General features: G+C 31.8%; 2 protein-coding genes and 1 pseudogene across 2 annotated transcripts; 1 reads left to right on the top strand and 2 right to left on the bottom strand.

Annotated features, from left to right (window-relative positions):
- Positions 1-1,239: 1,239 nt before the first annotated feature.
- Positions 1,240-3,244, bottom strand: LOC101266796 (acetyl-CoA-benzylalcohol acetyltransferase-like). The gene has a single exon (XM_069292777.1). It carries the CDS (start codon positions 2,734-2,736, stop codon positions 1,363-1,365), a length of 1,374 nt encoding a protein of 457 aa, XP_069148878.1. The 5' UTR covers positions 2,737-3,244; the 3' UTR covers positions 1,240-1,362.
- A 6,165-nt stretch (positions 3,245-9,409) lies between these two features.
- LOC101253977 (B-box zinc finger protein 22-like) lies at positions 9,410-11,907 on the bottom strand (annotated as a pseudogene).
- Positions 11,908-13,295: 1,388 nt separating this feature from the next.
- LOC101266486 (probable sodium/metabolite cotransporter BASS1, chloroplastic) lies at positions 13,296-16,645 on the top strand. The gene is made up of 7 exons (NM_001366413.1): positions 13,296-13,915; positions 14,524-14,617; positions 14,696-14,729; positions 14,829-14,883; positions 15,676-15,759; positions 15,841-16,128; positions 16,235-16,645. Exons 1-7 carry the CDS (start codon positions 13,397-13,399, stop codon positions 16,385-16,387), a joined length of 1,227 nt encoding a protein of 408 aa, NP_001353342.1. The 5' UTR covers positions 13,296-13,396; the 3' UTR covers positions 16,388-16,645.
- Positions 16,646-19,722: the final 3,077 nt, after the last annotated feature.

Below are 19,722 nucleotides of genomic sequence, written 5' to 3'. Positions count from 1 at the left end.
ATGGTTTCACCAATTGTTACTATACAAGTAACTGAGTTTGAATGTGGTGGGGTTGCCATATCAATCAGTACTTCACATCCTGCAATGGATGGGTTCTCAGATTTTCAATTTATTTCTGAGTGGGCAAAAGTGTGTAGAATAGGGACTCCCATCGACAAGATTAATATTTTAAGCTTTAATATGGGTGATATTTTTCCAACAAGAGATATAACAGGAATTTTCAAGTCAACCCCCACTCCAATTATACAACAAGACATTGTTGTTAAGAGAATTGTCATCCATGAGGATGTTATGTCAAGGCTAAGAAAAAAATGTACTTTCAGTACTTTTCAACCTTCGAGGGTTGAGATTATTACAGCAATTTTATGGAGGGCTTTTATCCGCGCTACAGCAATTATAAACGGGTATTTAAGGCCTTCTTTACTAGATTTTCCCATGAATATGCGCTCCAAAATAACATTTTTACCTCAAGTGAAAAACTCCTATGGGAATTTTATGATTGGAGTTCCGGTTAAATTTATACCAGGAGAGAACAAAATGGAATTGCATGATTTCATAATGTTAATTAGGAATGCGGTGAATAAAATTGTTGCTTCATGTAAAAAAGCTAATTCACCAGATGAAATAGTGGCAACGTTGGTTGATTCATATAATGTAAGTTTTCGATCACCAGAATGGGGAGGTAACGATGAAGTTGACAAAGTTATGTGTACAAGTATATGTAAGTTTCCTGTGCACGATTCTGATTTTGGTTTGGGAAAACCAAACTTAATATTTTTTGGTATGAAAGATACACAAATGTTTTGGTTGTATGATATTGGGCCTGAAATTGTTGTGCAAGTGGACTTGAAGGAAAGATGCATGCAGTTATTTGATCGTGAGGATGATATCAAAGATCTTATCTTTATACGTGATGCAAAACTATAATTTCCATTACTGTGTTGGTGATCGTTATTTGTTCAGTTTGTACTTTTGTATTAATAAGGAATCGTTCAGACATTCAATAATAAAATCGTGATTTGAAATATGACATAGCATCCTACGACAATTTTAAGACGAGGAAATGATTTTACTTCCTTATTGACCTTTTAATCAATCATCATGGATCAAACTATTTAAATCTATAATGAAATCCAAAGCCAAACTAAGAAAATTAGAAGTTCCATCAAACTAATAAGGGTATTAGGATGTTAAAGTAAAGGTAACAAACCTGAGCTAAGAGTTATGAAGCATAAAAAATTCTAAATGTTTTACCTTTTATTCGGAAAAGAAAAAAAAATCATAGAGACAAGAAGAAAATAATTATAACAACATATTACAAATAAAACAAGTACATAATGAAAAAATTAAAATGAAATGTTATCAAAGTTTTGCATCGCGTATAAACATGAGAGCTTTGATATCGTTGTCACACTCAAATAATTGCATGGTACTTTCCTTCAAGTCCAATTGCACACCAATTTCACTAGTGTGACAATCTGTATCATATAACCAAAATATTTCCATATCTTTCAAACCAAAATATACTAACGATGGTTTTCCCAAACCAAAATCGATATCCTGCAAAGGGAACTTGCATAAACTTGAACATGCCACTTTGTCAATTTCATTATTACCTCCCCATTCTGGTGATGTAAAACTTTGATTATATATATTCACCAATGTTGACACTATTTCATCTGGTGAAGGTTTGGCAAATGAAGCAACAACTTTATTCATAGTATTTCTAATTAATGTTATGAAGTTGTGTAATTCCATCTTAGTCTCCCCTGGAATGAATTTTATTGGAACATCGATTCTGAAATTTCCCATAGAGGTTTTTACTTGAGGTAAAGATGATTTAGAGCGTAAATTCAATGGGAAGTCCATTAGAGAAGGTCTAACAAACCCATTTCTAGCTGCTGAAGCGCGGATAAAAGCCCTCCATAGGATTGCTGTAACTATTTCAACCCTTGAAGGTTGAAAAGTCAAAGCTCCGCCTGATTCATCAATGCATTGTTTTTTGAGCCTTGATAGAGCAGCTTCACGAACAACGAATCTCTTAACAACAATATTTTCTTCTCTATTTACTACGTCGGCTGAGTTGAAAAGAGCTGATGTATCTCTTGTTGGGAAAATATTACCTAAATTGAAGCTTAGGAAATGAATCTTATCGATGGGAGTTCCCAATCTACACACTTTTCCCCAACCAAATAGAAATTGCAAACCTGTGAAACCATCCATTGCAGGGTGTGAAACACTGAATGATAAAGCTAGGCCACCACATTCAAATTTAGTTACTTGAATAATCACAATTGGCGATACCATAAAATTATTTTGATCCATGTTCTTATTTTCATGTGGCCCAAATAAAGTTGCAACACTCAAATCCTTGCGTGTTTTCTCTAAGAAATTACCAAGCTTACAATTGACCTTGGCTTTGGTATAGGAAACACCTTGATCAAGACAGAGAATCGAACATTCAGCGTTGTCGTCATACCTTCCTGCTGCTGGATAAACATGAGTTAATACATCAGAAAGGGATTTCTCAAGACGTTCATCGATAGTGTGGCTATTAATATTATTATAAGGATAGAAAAGAACAACAGGAATGTGCTCTCTCTCAGCAATTTGATCAAAGAAAGAGAGCTTGTAACGTTGATTCTGAGAGGGTGTAGGTGAAGATGGCTTTATGAGCTTTTTGCATAAGATTTCAACTTTTATGCAATCATTTTCGTTAACAAAACCTATTTCCATTTTTGCTATAATAGAAGAAGAAATTAGCAAATATGTATAATAGTAAGAGAAATGAACTAAAAGGTACAATTGAGCATGTGATGTGTTTCATATATCAACTACATATAAAGTTCATATATCAATTTTTTAATAATACATGCATTCATTGAGGGAACAAATTTTTTATTTGTCCACTATTCAATTATTGCTGAATTATGCAAAATACAAAATACACTATTTATATTTTTTATTACATTTTGAGATTAAAAATATTTTTACCGTTATCTTAAAAGACTACATATATTTTAAAAATCTTATCGATATGTTCGAACGATCGCTTAGAGCTCGATGAAGAAAGGAACTTAGTGTTCAAATTGTTCTATGTAGCTTCTTACTTTTTTCCTTTTTAAAAATAATACATGTGGTTGCACACTTTTATTTTTTATTTTTTATTTTTAAAAAAAGCACTTCTTCCTTTTTAAAAATAATACATGTGGTTGCACACTTTTCATTTTTTATTTTTTCAGAAAAAAAAGCACATACTCTATTTTTTGCGTGTTAATCAGAACCATATTGAGTTAATTGTTTTAGTTTATTGGATATGTTCATTTAATAAATTAATTTATGTTAAATTCAAATGTTTATGATTACATTTTATCACAACAATATTTTTTAATCGATATCTGTTTTTATAATTATTTAGAGAGTTCAATTATTATATCTAATATATATTTTTAAATATATTAATTCATGCTTAAATAATAATATTTTCCTTCAAGTTAATATTTATCTAATATGATATTTTATCTTTTATTAAATTTGAATTGCATATTTATTACAAATAATAAAAATAATCAATCTCAATTATTTAATGCTCATACCTAACGCACATCGGATGTGAAGATCTAAAATACACGTGAAAAACAACCCATGAATATTTGAGTTGAATTTTACTTGTAATATACTGTTACGCCAACCATGAAAGTTGAAACCACGTGAAAGACGATCCATGGACAATGATCACAGAAACCATTAAAGATTTGATTCCGAATTTCCACGTCTTTTTCATTTAAAAATGCACGGTAGGTAAAGCTATTAATAATTGATTGAATTGCATAGTATAAACCAATGAAATCATATCAAAGAATTTAGTAGAATTTTAAAAAATAAGAAATTAAAGTGCAAAAAAAGAGAAACATGATCATATAGGATCATCACGTATTTTATTTTTTATTTATACTATTTTTCAGTAAACTACTTTAATATATTATTTTATAAGTTGTTTCAAATGTTCATACATCATAAATGTGTTACAATCCAATTGAGAAAGTTGAATTCTAAGAAATTTTATGGCAGAAGTTAGAACATTTCGTGCTCGAGAAATATATAAAATGTTGATATATTTGAAAATGGTTCACTGATCTTTATATATTTTCATAAGTGGGATATATTTTTCACAATGTTATTATTTTCTTTTTGTAATATTTGCACCATAAGTTTTGCTTATGATAAATATTAATCATTGATCAATCAATTTGTAAAATATCAATTCAAAGCATTTCAAATCTCTATTGCTTCATACAAATACTTCTATTCAATTTGATTTTAATATTGGAAGTTTTTACTGAAAATTTTTCTAATTCCACAAAAATAAAAACAATCTTGCAAACAACTTTATTTCTTTATACAAATGTCTATTGTGGAGTATGTTAGAGAAAAGTTGGAACTCTATTTAGAAATCAACTAAGTTTTTCCCTATAAATAAATGGATTTCCTTCACTGTAAATCAGATTTATGTGGAAAAAAAATTCAAAAGTTTTCTCTATTCTCCCAACTTTATTCTCATTATTTTATATAATTTCATAATACGTTATCAGGACGAATATCTAACTTATTGAATTGAGTTAATATGTTTGATTCTCGTATGTATTATTGTACTCATCTTTTTGCAGAAGTGTTAAATTAAATTGAAAAATTAATGGGTAATAAATTAGACACATACATCATATAAATTAATTTATGGTTCTAATTGGCTTGATAGAAACACATTGATTCAAGCATATATGTTATATTATCAAAGCTATATGTTGCATGATTATTATAAGTGACTGATGCCTTTCATGAAGGCTTAAGTTGTATTGATCAGCCAATTACAAAATCATTAAGTTTTGATTGCTTTGGTGAATTATTTATAATTAAACTGCATGTCTCGTTTAGACTGTCACCACTCCAGAGGCAAAATTAACTTTGTTCTTGATATGATTGATGATGAATTCAAATCCAATCACACGTTAAGACGATAGGTTCATATTCAATATTATCAAGAGAGTAAGACAATGAATTTATGTCGACTTTAGTCGCATCAAGAGGGAATACAACATTGTATTTAAATTTTGATGCATCATGATAATAAGTTTAAATCTCGGTGATTTATAGCCTAAATCGCCTTACATGAATAAGACAAGACATTAAATTTAAAATCTACTAATACACCACATTAATGATATGTTGACTATTAAAACAAACAGTGTGCTTTCGATTAAATTAGTCATAGAACTTATTCTATTGAAATTGCTTTGTTACACCTGAGCGTACACTCTGAGCTTAACTAGTATGTAAAAATCATTTTTAATCTCCAAATAAACTTTTTTATATGGCTACATGACTTAAATTAGACGATACATGAAAACTAAAATAAGTAAATAATTAAACATTTAAGAAAGTCTTAACAATACTGTCTTGCAAAATTCATAACATGAATCATGAGTTATGGTCGTCCTTCCAGTTTTATGAAGAAATTAAATAAAAAAATATATATATAAAAAAAATATATATATATATATATATATATATAAGATCTGCAAAGATATTGTCATAAAAGATATTGTCATATTATTAGGTGAGCTGGGCTGATTTTGATAGGCTGGAAGTACAAGACTTTGAGGGGTTGATAAGATTTAGAAATATATCATATCTTTGGGTGATCATAAATATAAATATATAAAAATACAAGTGCTTCCAAAAAAACAAAAACATGTACTTATAATATATTATATACTTTAATAGTACATAAATTATAACGTAATTTTCGCACATAGAGCAAATACAAAAATTATATTTATATATTATAACTATAATTAGCATAATTGTGTTGCATAATAAAATTTATGTTTGCTATAAAAATTTTAATTTGTATATTTCGATAGATACATTCAATTATATATAAATTATTTAGTTTTACATAAATTCATTTATATATCTTAATTTATAATAAGATCATTATTTGTATAATTGTAAGTATATAAGACACAAATATATGTATTTATATTTGTATATATTTTTTTTCTCGCTCTATACAAATATAAATACATTTTATATCGAAATGTATAAAATGATTAATTATATCACGAAATAGCTAATTGTATACCGAATTAGATAGCAAAAATATGAGATGTTTGCAGCGAATTACAAATAGAATAAACTATAGCTATAACATTTAATTTGTATTTAATTTTTTTTTATATAGAATTCGTGGTTAAGGATGACAATGGGGCGGTACGAGGCAGAAACGGAGCGGGTTGAACTTAATAAGAAATTTATCTGTCCCACCCCAAATAATAACTTTTTTCATTTTTAATCCACCCCCTTGCTCCGCCCCACCCGCCTCATTGTCATCCCTACTCGCTAGCAATTTGGGAATTGCCTTTCCCGTAAATTCTTTTTCTATAAAATGCTACTTACTAGCAACCTAGCGTTTTATTTTTTTAAAAAAATTTCCAAGTAATTTCGTTTACCACAATTATAAAAAGAGTTAAGTGTCAAAACATATTTAAATTATCCTTTTTTCTAGTTGCATACCTAAATCATTGAGAGTATGAGTTTCATACTTAAACTATCATTTTCTATTGAGATAAGTGTGGTGTGTAATGCACTCTCTCTTTTATTTGAGAAAAACTTGACACATGTCATTCCACATGAATAAAATATTTCACCTTGACTTGAAATTAAATAATAAACTATTAATATTAATTAAAATTAATGATTAAAGTATTACTACCAAAATGAAATTTAAATTATTTTTTAAACCCCACAACACCACCTACCCCCACCCACCCCCAAAAAATGGTTTGCTATAACACACGAAAATCATCGAAATGGGGGATATGTGCGCTTCGGAACTCATTTAACCTTGAAAATGGATCGAAATGGCAGTGAGGGCCAATAGAATGCATAGCTATCTTTTTAACTCTAAACTCTTATTAAATTTTTTACATGAATATCACTTTTAAGGAGGATGCTGATGTCTTGGAAAAGGAAGTTTATTGTGTAGAAAAGAAGGCTCTAAACTATAACTTTACCATTTTAAAAAAGTTATCGATTTATTAATTAAATAATATCTTTATAATAGATTTCTTAATCACACCTATATTGGTATTGATTATGAAACACATGAGTAGTAAGATTCTTATTTATTGAAGAATTGATTTGATATATTCTTTTAGTATATGCTCTCGAATAATTTATTTTAATGTATTCTTCTTTATTGTTTTTGCAACTATCAATTACTTCTTCCATTTGGATTATATTCTTTTAATATATGCTCTCGAATATAATCTCTTTGAATATATCTTCTTCATTGTTTTCGCTATTTCATTCTTACCGCTAAAAGATGAAATTAGTGGTAAGCGTAGTCGCCGCTAAAAGTCTAATATGATGCCACTAAAAGATAGATTTGGTGGCAAACGTCACAGCTAAAAGTCTAATGTGTTGCCACTAAAAGCGACTTTAACTAAAAGCCTAATAAGTCACTTTTATTGGCATTTTCAGTCGCCGCTAGAAGTCTTATAAGATGCCACTAAAAGATAGATTTAGTAGCAAGCTTAGTCACCACTAAAAGTCTAATATGTCACCAATAAAACCAACTTTTAGTGGCAATTATAGTCGCCGCTAAGGCTAGTATGTCGCCACTAAAACACTTCTAGTGGCAATTATAGTTGCAACTAAAGGACTCCTTTAGTGGCAATTATAGTTGCGCTAAAAGGCTAATATGTCGCCACTAATAGTCACTTTTAGTAACATTTGTAGTCGCCGCTAAAGTCGAATATGTTACACTAAAAGTCTCTTTTAGTGGCAATTATAGTCATCGTTAGAAGTCTAATATGTTGCCACTATAAGGCTAATATATCGCCACTAAAATCCACTTAATAGTCGCCACTAAAAGTCTCTTTTAGTGGCAATTATAGTCATCGTTAAAAGTGTAATATGTTGCCACTAAAAGTCTCTTTTAGAGGCAATTATAGTTATCGTTAAAAGTGTAATATGTTGCCACTAAAAGAGGCTTTTACTGCCACTTATAGTCGCCGCTAAAAGTCTAATATGTCGCCACTAGAAGTCATATTTAGTGTCATTATGGTCGCTGCTAAAAGGCTAATATGTCTCCTGGCAATTATAGTCGCCGCTAAAAGTGCTAAATGACGCCACTAAATCACTTTTACTAGTCGCCTTTACCTTATATGTCACCACTAAAAGAGAGAATTAGTGGCAAGCTTGGTCACCACTAAGTTGGAATCATTGGCAAGTTTTATCGGCGCTAAAAGTCTAATATGTTGCTACTAAAAGGTAGAATTAGTGCAAGTTTTGTCGCCGCTAAAAGTCTAGTATGTCGCCACTAAAAAGATTGAACTAGTGGCAAACTTAATTACCACTAAAGGCCTAATATGTCGCCACTAAAACTTAGAATTAGTGTCAAATATAATCGCCACTAAAAGACAGAATTAGTGACAACTACGTGTGGCTATCTTATCTAAAATTTTAAATTGTTAGAAAAAATACACTTTTTATTATTTAATTATATTATCAACACATCATCTTCTCTCAGTGTGACCTGACTTCTTTTACGAGCCAAGCATATAAAAATTCTTTTTGATATGAGTGGCAATAATATTCAATCTTAGGACCTCTATTTGCTCTAATCTAGTGTTATGAAACGCGACAAAAAGTGCGAGGCGTGGCACAAGCACGATGCTTTTATGTTTTAAAGAGACCGCTTGAACAGGTGAAGCGAAGCAAAGGCGACAAAAAGCATGTTATTAGGTTTTTATTTTTAACTTCGATTGATATACTATTCCGCTGCAACTCAAACATTTCCGTTTTCTCTCTTTCTTCTCTTTTTTTGTCCGAATGAAAATCGACAAAATGAAAAATTTATAGGCTCGTTTGACCTTAAAATAGGTCGTTTTTACTTGGGTCTTAACGACTCCATGTAAAGTTTTTACAAAAGTGACGTCGAAATTTCGAATTACCATAAATTCATACATTGTAACACACGAAAATCGACCACAAAGTAAAATCTACCTGTATTGTGACTCATTTGACCTTGAAAATGAATTGTTTTAGCCGTGGTGTTCAATTGATTCCATATCTAATGTCTTCACAAATGTCCATAAATTTTTTCGGCAAAAAAATGATGTTAAAATTTCAAGTCACAAAAATATATAGACTATAAAAAATGAAAATCGACAAAATGAGTTATCTATCTACTCAGGCTCATTTCACATTGAAAATGAGTCGTTCTGACAGTGATAACCAACCAGCTCCACCTACACCTTAGTCTACTTCATCATTTACACCAAAAAATGAAGTACATTAAATTCCGAACGCATATAAAGAACGATGAGAAGCAGAACAGGTATAATGATTCGTAAGCAGGTTAGTGTCTGTTATTTATATACAACTAGACACACACAGCTTTATCCGTTGCATTATTCTGTTACATCGAACGTGAACATGAACTATGGAGCTATAAACTATCCAGATACAAAACTTGTAACATTTGAACGATATCATAAACTTATTTAGCTATATAACAGGTATTAAAAAACTGGACCAACTCCAACGTTCACGTGATCGAAAAAACCAGACAGTACCTCCACTTTGTTTGTACCTTGAAGTCTGAGCAACCACCGGCGTCAATCAGAGAGGAGTATAAAGATGTTGTGCTGGTTTCCAGTTACCCCGAAAAGCCCACTGGTGTCTTGTGTATGCCAACTCTTTGCACGACCACTGGGAGCAGTTATCAGGATATCGTCTATAGCACCGCGGAAGACAACTTAAAAAGGGGATTAGACGTAAAATAACACTTGCCGGTAATATCTAAATCTAACAAAAGTGCATGAAACACTTTATTCACTACCTAACTTACGAAACTTAAGGAGGATATGCTAGAAACGCCTACTCCTTTTGGTACCGGAACCATTTGATTGTTGATCTTGAATGTTCTGCAAAGGGAAGTAACTAGCATCAGATTCCAACAATGCAGCATCAAACGGATTCTGGATACTTTTCGTCGGCCAGTTCAGTCCAGAAGCTGTTGGTGACGAAGGAATTTGTGGGACTGCCCAACATGTATCTGGCACCTCGGTGCTAAAGCACTCGTCACCTGCAACTTCAGCGTCAACATCTCTTAAGAACGGAGAACTAGCTGATTCTCCAACCTTTCCGTTGCCTGCCTGAGAGATTTTAATGAAGGGAAACTAAATTAGGTACCACAGCCCATTCCGTTTGATATAGCAAAACATGTTGATTCGACAAGACAACATTTTAAATTCTCTCAATTTCCTACAGCGTAGATATGATTTTTGACAGCCATACGACTATAAGTAACGTATATCAATCTAACGCCGTCAGCTTTTAAAAAATAAAATATAACCTAAAACGTTACTGTGAAATACGTTAACACTAATTCTGTAAAATTTTAAAACAAAATATTATTTTGGTGAATTGCTTTATATAATGACTTGGTTTGGTCAATACTTCCCACAAGAATGAATACAACCGCAGCACGAATAACACACCAACAGAACCCATCCTGATGCGCGTAACAGAAGCATACACCAGCAGGAGAAGCCATTCACAATACCATGTCATGTTATATAATAAAGGCAAAACATAACCGGAAATTGTGAACAGAGAATACAGGAAAAGGTAACCTTCGATTGTCCATAATCCATGTATCCGTAATTCTGATTGAAATCAGGCATTCCAAGATACTGATCAAATTGGCATTGTGGAATGTTTCCAACGATTGGAAGTCTACTAGGTGCAAAATTCCCATTCCCACTAGTATGGACAGGTAATACACCTTCAGATGGAGGTGTAATCTTGAGAATTGGAGGAGATCATTGCTCATGCGACTTTCGTGAGGATGCTGATGCACAAGGACCGAGAGGTTCAAGTCCTACTTTAACTCCAGTAAGCAAGAACCTCTGGTGAGATGAGACATAAGCATTGACCGTGTGAATAGAAATGTCGCATTTTCTGCACAGCAAAGCCCTATCCTCAAGGCAAAAGAAAAAGCCAACAGTTTCCTGTACAAAATAGTACTATTAAGAAAAAACAACTACTATCTTACATCTGATAAGTAGCTAAAAATTCACAAGCACAGGTCAAATCTTTGTTCTAAGCAAAATCACATGTGAGGTCATTCAAAATCCTTGAGCACTATTGGTGCACAGGGAAGTTCAACGATCATAATTTGTACCTCTATTTAATTTCAATCTTTTGATTTGAATGTTTAATTAGTACTAAACATCTCCTTTATCTGTTTTTATTTAGACATTGTATGACACCTTCAAGTATAATACTTTCCACTGCAACATATATTCAAATCTTGAATACATAAGGAGCTTTTTAGTAAAATATGAAAAATAAACAATAGTAAGAATCTACTTTTCCCAATAGTCAACAAAAATGAAATATGTATTTTTGAAATAGCAGCATATCTTTGATCTAAGATTAAAAAAAAAAATGTACTTTGTTGAATTTCGTATTAAAGCAAAACCAGATAAAACATAAAAGAAAGTTTACTTGGCATATATCACACTTTGGCATGGGTGAAGATGAAGCAGAAAGAGCTACTCTTTGATGCTTATTAGCAAGCTTATTTGCAGCATGAACTTTATCATCACAATACCAACAAAGTGCTGCTTCATCAGCACAACACAATACTTTTGCCTCTGCTACCTCACATGCATTACACTGAATCTTCATCCTTTAAATTTTTCTTTTTTGTTAATTATTTCACCACCAAATTAAAACACACAAGCAAAGATCTGCTAGTGAAATATTGGTGGAAAACTAAAAAGTTTTTTTTTTTTTTGTGTAGAGAAAATATTTTTCTGACACCACCGCCCAAAACATAAAGAGATTTGTAATGGGATTTAAGCTTTATGTTTTCAAAAACTTATGTTTTTATTTTATGAATATTTATAGTAAAAGGCGGTTTATATATACGTGTCATGCGTTAGGGTATGTGACGCAGAAAATAAGGGAATATTGTCAGTGTCACATACTCTAAAAGAGTTACAAGTGTTTGTGATGACTTGGGGAAATGCTGAAGGTTACTTCATACTGAAGAATATTATCAAATCCTTGTAAGCTCAAATTCACGTGAAACTTTTTACATGTAAGATGATACATGTATAATGTCTTCCGTTTTAATTTAAATGAGTTAGTTTAATTTGATATTACGTTAAAATTAGCTAAGTTGTTAATATTATATACCGATGAAGCGCCCACGCGTATAAGGTCCATAGTAAAGTTTATTGTCTATGGAGTAAATCATTTAAGAGTTATTGGGGTGGGGTTGAAATAATCGGAGCATGGTGCAGAAGTTAATAGTTGTAAATTTTGTTCGTGAAAAATTAGATGGCAAAGAAAATTATGCTAAACTTCAAGTATAGTATTTTTTTGGAAAAAAATTATAAATTAATATATTTTTAAAAATAATTACTGATTTTAGTGATATTTTTTTGTTATTATCATTTATAGCAACATTATGATAAATCTATAATATGTATTAAAAGTGAATTATGTATGCAATATCTTTCATATAAAATTTAATTTTTGAGGTGTTTCACATCCTTTAAGAAAAGTCTATTAAAACATAAATTTAATTTAGTTTTACATTTTTACCTTTATTAATTATTGTCAAATTTATGATTAAAATAACGAAACTTTAATTAATCACTAATTACAATATTAATTGATGAAGAGTAAAATTGAAAGAACACTCTAAAAATAATTTTGAAAATTGAACAATTAAGTCAATTTGAAAAAATAAAAAATGCCTCAAAAATTAACTTCATATGAAATGAAGGAGTATAAGCTAAATGTTTAAAGTTGAAGTTGTGACTATTCTATTTTGATTGAAATGTATTTCAAACGCAATTGATAACTAAAGGGGTTGTTTGTTCTTTTTTTTAATACCTATTTCTACATGTGTAATGTTTTAATATGAAACAATTGCAAACTTTTTTTGAATTGTCAAAGTCATACTACTACAATGGTTACCGGTTCATCATACCAAACTAAATTAATATAATTATGATATGATTATTTTAAAAATTGAATATCAAAACTACGATAGAAAAATTTCAAATACAATATTATCCAAATATTTCCTTCGATAACAATCAAATAAGAAAGAGCTTATATTTTTGTTAATTCAATCAATTCCAAAACAAAGTGTCAAGATGAATGAGCCCAATTTAAATTTTAAATTGTAAAAATTTTCAAACTTATTCTACATCCGCTTCACCCCGATTAGCGTATAACGATGGTCGATGAGTGACAACCGGAACAGTGGCATTATTGCTGGAATATTCATCAGCTAGGAGAAAAAATGCAGGCTCTTGTGTCAGCACCAACTAGCTGTTACATCAATTGCACAAGAAGAAGAAGATTTATACACAATAATCAATATGACACCTCCAAAGATTACCCCTTTTCTTCTTCACCAACTAAATCACTTTGTTTTTCAAGCACCCATTTGCCTTTTCAATCACAAAATCTTGTTCTGTATCGAAAACCCATTTCATTAATATCCAGAGGACAGCTTCTGTGTTCAAATTCGTCAACTGCCATTACTGCTGATGGTGATGACAACAAGAATAAAAGCTTTGGGGATTGGATCCAAAGTGTTGGGGAAACGATTTCTGTTTTGTTTCCCTTGTGGGTAGCTTTGGGTTGCTTGATTGGGCTGCTTAAACCTAGCTCGTACAATTGGGTCAAACCTCAATGGACTGTGATGGGCATTACACTCACTATGCTTGGTATGGGAATGACTCTTACTTTCGATGACCTTCGTGGTGCTTTAGCGATGCCTAAAGAGCTGTTCTGCGGATTCATCCTTCAGTATTCGGTATCTTTTCTCCTTACTCTCCATAGTAGCATGTTGATTTTCTTAGGGACATTGTTTATGAAATGACAATTGTTGAATGGAACACATATAGACTTAGATAATCCTCCCCATATGAGTTGACTTTTGATCTGCATTTGATGGGATGAGGTGGGATGAAAAGGGAATGAGTGATCTCCTTTACATATACTTAGTCAATGCACCCGAGATTGAGTTAGGCTCGAAATCCATTTCTTTACAACAACGAATATAGCGAGTAAAACAATATAAGGTTGAATTTCATATACAAATAATCCCTGCAATCTGGAATGAAAATATTCAATCATTTAGCTTTGACCAAGAAGTGACAATGAGTAAGGTAAGGATATATAGATGTCACATTATCTCACTGAAAGATTTGTCTTTTATGTATGCTGCTTATATTGAACAGTGGATGATTCATTTGCAGGGTATATTTGTAGCCTCCTGCATTTTAGACTTTTAATTGTGGCAGAACAGGAGGGATATTTTCTTTCTTTAATTTTTCATAAATGAGAAATCAGTTGTTTTCAGCTGTATGTCGTGCCCAATTCTTTGGCATAGATGAGTTAACAGGCTGTTTTCTGGTATAGGTGATGCCTTTATCGGGATATTTTGTTAGCAAGCTATTAAATTTGCCATCCCATTATGCAGCAGGCTTGATATTGGTTGGCTGCTGTCCTGGAGGTATGCTCAGCTAAAAACTCCTTTCCAGGCCTTCTACTTAATAGGCATTCACTAAGCATTTCATGCATTACTCTGCAGGGACGGCAAGTAACATTGTCACTTACATTGCACGGTAGGTTGACGTTATGAAGATCCTTTAATATCATCATTATTCAATATTATCATTTTCATTATAATACCTACTAGGCGTTGATACTTCATTTTGTTGCAGTGGAAATGTGGCGCTTTCAGTTTTGATGACTGCTGCAAGTACCCTATCTGCCGTGGTTGGTTGCTTTTATTTCATTATTTGGTTGACGGATATCTTATCCAATATAAGACTGTGCATAGTGTGTCGTGTGTTTTATGCATCCTGAGAACAATTGACCTAAAACAGTTTGTTCCTAAAAGAAACTTTCACGAAATAGTTTTTACTCTAAACTCTCTTTCTTACGCGAGACAGAAAGTGTAACTACCGAAGCTCTTTCAACTTGTCCTGTCTTTGGATAAGTATTGCGGTTAAGTCAGTTAACAAGATGAGAGTCGGAAAATTGAAATAAGAACTCTTGAGATGAAAGCTTCTGGACAACAAATAAATTTATTGTTGACAGAATAATTAAAACAAACTTGGGGAGCTTCTTTCTTCAAGTTACTTTGAGTTTAGGAATCATCTCGATTTTCAAAAGCATGTAAGCATTGGGAGGAGTTGGTCTATTTTCCCTAAGAGCAATGCAAGCACAATAAGAATATCAAAGCAGTCAATTGTTGTAATAGTCAGAGACAAAGATAAATCGTCAAGGTGTACACCAGATATAGACGGGATGAATTTGAAATATGTGTAGTGAAGGGCCTGAAGGCTTCAGTGCTAGTTACAATCATTTAAAAAATTTAATAAAACCCTACCATCAGAATAGTTGTGCAAACAGGTCCTACTAATTTACCTCCAGACAGCAATCAACTTATTTATTGTTGATTGAATGTATCACATGCCTCCCTTAATATCATTGGAGATACTGTCGTCATATTTGATGGTGTGAGAGCTTCCTTAAGTTGATTGGCCTTTCCTGTTATCCATGCAGGTGATGACCCCTTTTCTAACAGAGAAACTTGCAGGGCAATTTGTTGCAGTAGATGCAGCTGGACTTTTCATGTCTACTTTACAGGTCCATTTCTTCATCTGATTATTGGCTCATCAGTATTGTATACCTTGTCATAATAAACAATAAACCCTGCCAAAATATCAGGTGGTGCTTCTTCCTGTATTAGCTGGTGCATTTCTGAATCAGTATTTCAAAGGCCTAGTCAAAATCGTGTCTCCATTGATGCCACCTATTGCTGTAGCAACTGTTGCTGTTCTTTGTGGAAATGCAATTGCACAGAGTTCTTCTGCAATCCTTATGTCAGGACAACAGGTTGTCATAGCTGCTGCTCTTCTTCATGCGTCTGGCTTCTTCTTTGGCTATGTACTCGCAAGGATGCTTGGAGTTGATATGTCCTCCTCAAGGACAATATCTATTGAAGTCGGAATGCAGGTAAGAAAATATTTGTTTACTTCCGATCCTCATTATATAACTGAAAAAAATCTTCATAAATGGCAAAGATAACACTTGATATATCATGACTTTGTTTGTTTTGCAGAACTCGGTTCTTGGAGTAGTTCTAGCCACTCAGCACTTTGGTAATCCACTTACTGCAGTACCATGTGCCGTTTCTAGTGTTTGCCATTCGATATTTGGCAGTGCCTTGGCTGGCATATGGAGGCGTTCTATTCCAGATAAAGTGCAGGACTAAGTCACTCTGTTGGCAATTCTATGATGGTCTGAATATAAGATTGTAGTTTTTCGCAGTGATCATCAAGCTTGGTAGTCAGTGAATTCGGAGATCTTTTTATTTTTTTGGGAAGTTCATAGTGATGTCTGGCGAATCAGCATTAATCTGTCTGTAGTAAAACCAATTTTACTTTGTTGGTGGTGGCGGTAGTAAAACCTATAAACATCTTGATCATTGGCAGGAATTTATCTGCATCTGATATCTAATTCTTGTTCTGTATTGATAGTGTTGGATAACTTAAAATATTTCTGCAGATTTACGTATTTAGTTGAGCGATAAACAAGATATTCAGTTAAATCCACATAACCCACAGTAGATTTGCCTCTCGTGCAAAGCATATTCCATTTAGAGCTGTAAATAGGAGGGACCATATGCAAGTCAATAAATATAGAAATCTTGCTTTAGCAGGAAAGAATCCCAGGGAACAGCAAAAGTTTAAGAAAGGGTACAATTTCTGTTAATATATGCCACAAATAATGTTAGCCTCCGTCACATTCGTTTACTACAAATTTAACTACTTTTATCCTCACATAAAAATAGAACTTTTGAAATTTATGATTTATAACAAGAGTGTCATTAAAATTGCTACGAGTGGACTACATGTATATTTGACTAACACAGGCCTAAGAGTAGCATATACATTATAAAATGAGCAAAGCTACTTGTGAAACAGATGTGTGATACAAAATAACTTAATGTGGTCCTCTGCTGAATTTCATCACACTCAGACCCCACTCTACAGTTGCATATTGCAGATGTATCAACAAATCATTTATCTCTTGAAATTTTAGTGGTTTTTCATATATATATATATATATATATATATATATATATGTTTTATGTCAAAATATTGGGTTTCGTTTCAGTAGCAGATCAAGAATTTTCATCATTTGGGATTTGAACTTGGAATCTCAAGGTGGATTTTAAACCCCCTAAATCATTGAGTTCTAATTTTGTGTTCAACGGATTCAAAATCTTTTTCTATATATTGAAAAAATAAAAATTATAATATATATATATATATATATGTATATAATGTATGTTTTTATTAAGGAAGTTTAGATGAACACTCTCAACCCTAGATACGCCCATATTTAGTTAAATACATTGAAACAGGCTCCATCTATATCTCCCTTGTTTAGTTAGACTGTGTTAGGTAGAAGAAACCTTGGAGAAAAATACCAGGATTGAAGTACTACTATATATTTGTTAGAGAGTGTTTTATCTCGAGTCTCAATATAAAATTTTTCTTATGCGAATTTAGATTTAATCGAATTTCAAAATAAATATCGAACATAAAAAAAAAACTTGCATGGTATATATATATGTTTCCGTTAAGATGGACCAGGATCACAAATAGGACATGTTTGGACCGGAGGCAGAATTAAGTTAAAATAGGGTTCAATTGATTTCCTAGAATATGTACTGCCTTCTAATGAGACTATACAAAGCAGCAGGGAGGTTGGAATATAGCATATCTGTGTTTAAAGTATAGCTCCGCACCTTACTCATCGTATAATAACAGGGTTTCTATCGAAAAGTTTTGTTGCTTGAATAGGGTAAAAATGAATTTATTTGTTATCTTAGCTTTTAAATTTGCTCTACCTAAATAACTTTTTATTATGACAAGGAAAATCCATAGTCGCTATCCTTTTGGTGCACACATGTAAAATTTTACTTCTATGCAATATCCCTCAAACCACACAGGAGAGGTAATCCGTACTAAGTAAGTCTGGTGAGACAAGCTCGACTCAAAAGAAACACCGCTAGCAAGAAATTTCAAACTTGACACCTCCGACATGAAAATTTTAAGCCCAAACCACTGAATCACCCCAATACCGCAAAGGGTTAAATGTCAAAACAAGTTCAAAAACGGTGACCAGGAAAAATTGCTCCATGATAAGCCTTTTTTCTTCAAATCCTAAGATTATGACTTCAGATTACCGAAAAAAACAAAAAGACATGAGCTTATAAGAAGAGGTAAAAAAATAAGTACTAATTGCTTTGGACCATAGGTATCAAAATCACGTGTATAATTTTATTTTATTTTTAGTTTCTTTAGGACCTACTGCAACTCATCTCAAACTTTATGTCACATGAGAATTCATTTTGAGAAACAAAAGGAGCTTTTGATTAAATTCTTGATATTTGTGAGGTGAAACAAACAAATGGAAGTAGACAAATATAGTTACATTAAACTCGTGATTATTTGATACACTTCTCTTCCAATTTTATTTATTCATTTATATTAAAATTAAATATTTATTTTTATTTAATCAATTAAAAAAATTTAAACAGATAATATTTTTATATATTTCATACAAGAATGAAGGATAAGAAATATGGGAACATTGAGATGATGTGTTAAAGTTCATGACGGCTCTATACGTAAATTATGTTTCCTTAGTAAGTACTTCTATTATTCTTTATTTTTGGTTTAAGAAAGTGATTCTATTCATGATATAAGATGTGTTCTTTTTATAAAAAATTATTTGTTTACCGATAAACGAGGCGAGCGAGAGAGGACATATAATTGAGAGAGGTATCAGATAATTGTATACATGTAGCTGATATACATATATATTTATATATTAAGAGAGCGAGATTGGGAGAAGAAAGGAGAGAGACGAGCGATATTGGGAGAAGAAGGAGAGAAACAAGCAAGGGAGAGCAGACAGTGGAGAGTTGCGAATTGTATTTGTATATTCGTCATATAATTGTATATGTATATGCATAAGATAGGAGAGAGACGCACATAATTATAGCTGAAAGGCTGCAAGTGATAGTTAATTCAAACTACAGTTGTGTTAGCTAATTAACTAGTAGTTATTTGTTTATCTGCGTAATTTTTCCTATTTAAATCATATAATTAAGAGATATTTTATACATTTGACATATCTGGCATTTCAGACCATTAGATTTAACCTAGACATTGAAATTTATGAGACTTTACAAGAATATTATATATATGCCTATATAAAGGATCAGATATTATATTTCTTTAAAGAGTATCTTGAATATCTCATAAATTCTTAATTATATTGATAAAGAGATCAAGAGATAATCAAATACTTTAAGAAGATTCAAAAATCTTTTCACAGAGATCAAGTTCAAATCAAACTAGTTCGAAAAAATACGTTACTAAAAATGTAATCTTAGTAAAACGAATAAAATCGCACTCAGTAATATTATTGTTTTGTTTCGATTTTAATTCTGGTTAACTTATTCTTCATATCTATATATTTGGTATAATAATTGACTTAAGAAACAAACAAAATGAGGGAAAGTGCGACGAA

The sequence above is a fragment of the Solanum lycopersicum genome, chromosome 12 (genome assembly GCF_036512215.1).
Source record: "Solanum lycopersicum chromosome 12, SLM_r2.1".
In the NCBI taxonomy this organism is placed as follows: domain Eukaryota; kingdom Viridiplantae; phylum Streptophyta; class Magnoliopsida; order Solanales; family Solanaceae; genus Solanum; species Solanum lycopersicum.
This window is presented reverse-complemented; position numbering and strand designations above follow the sequence as displayed.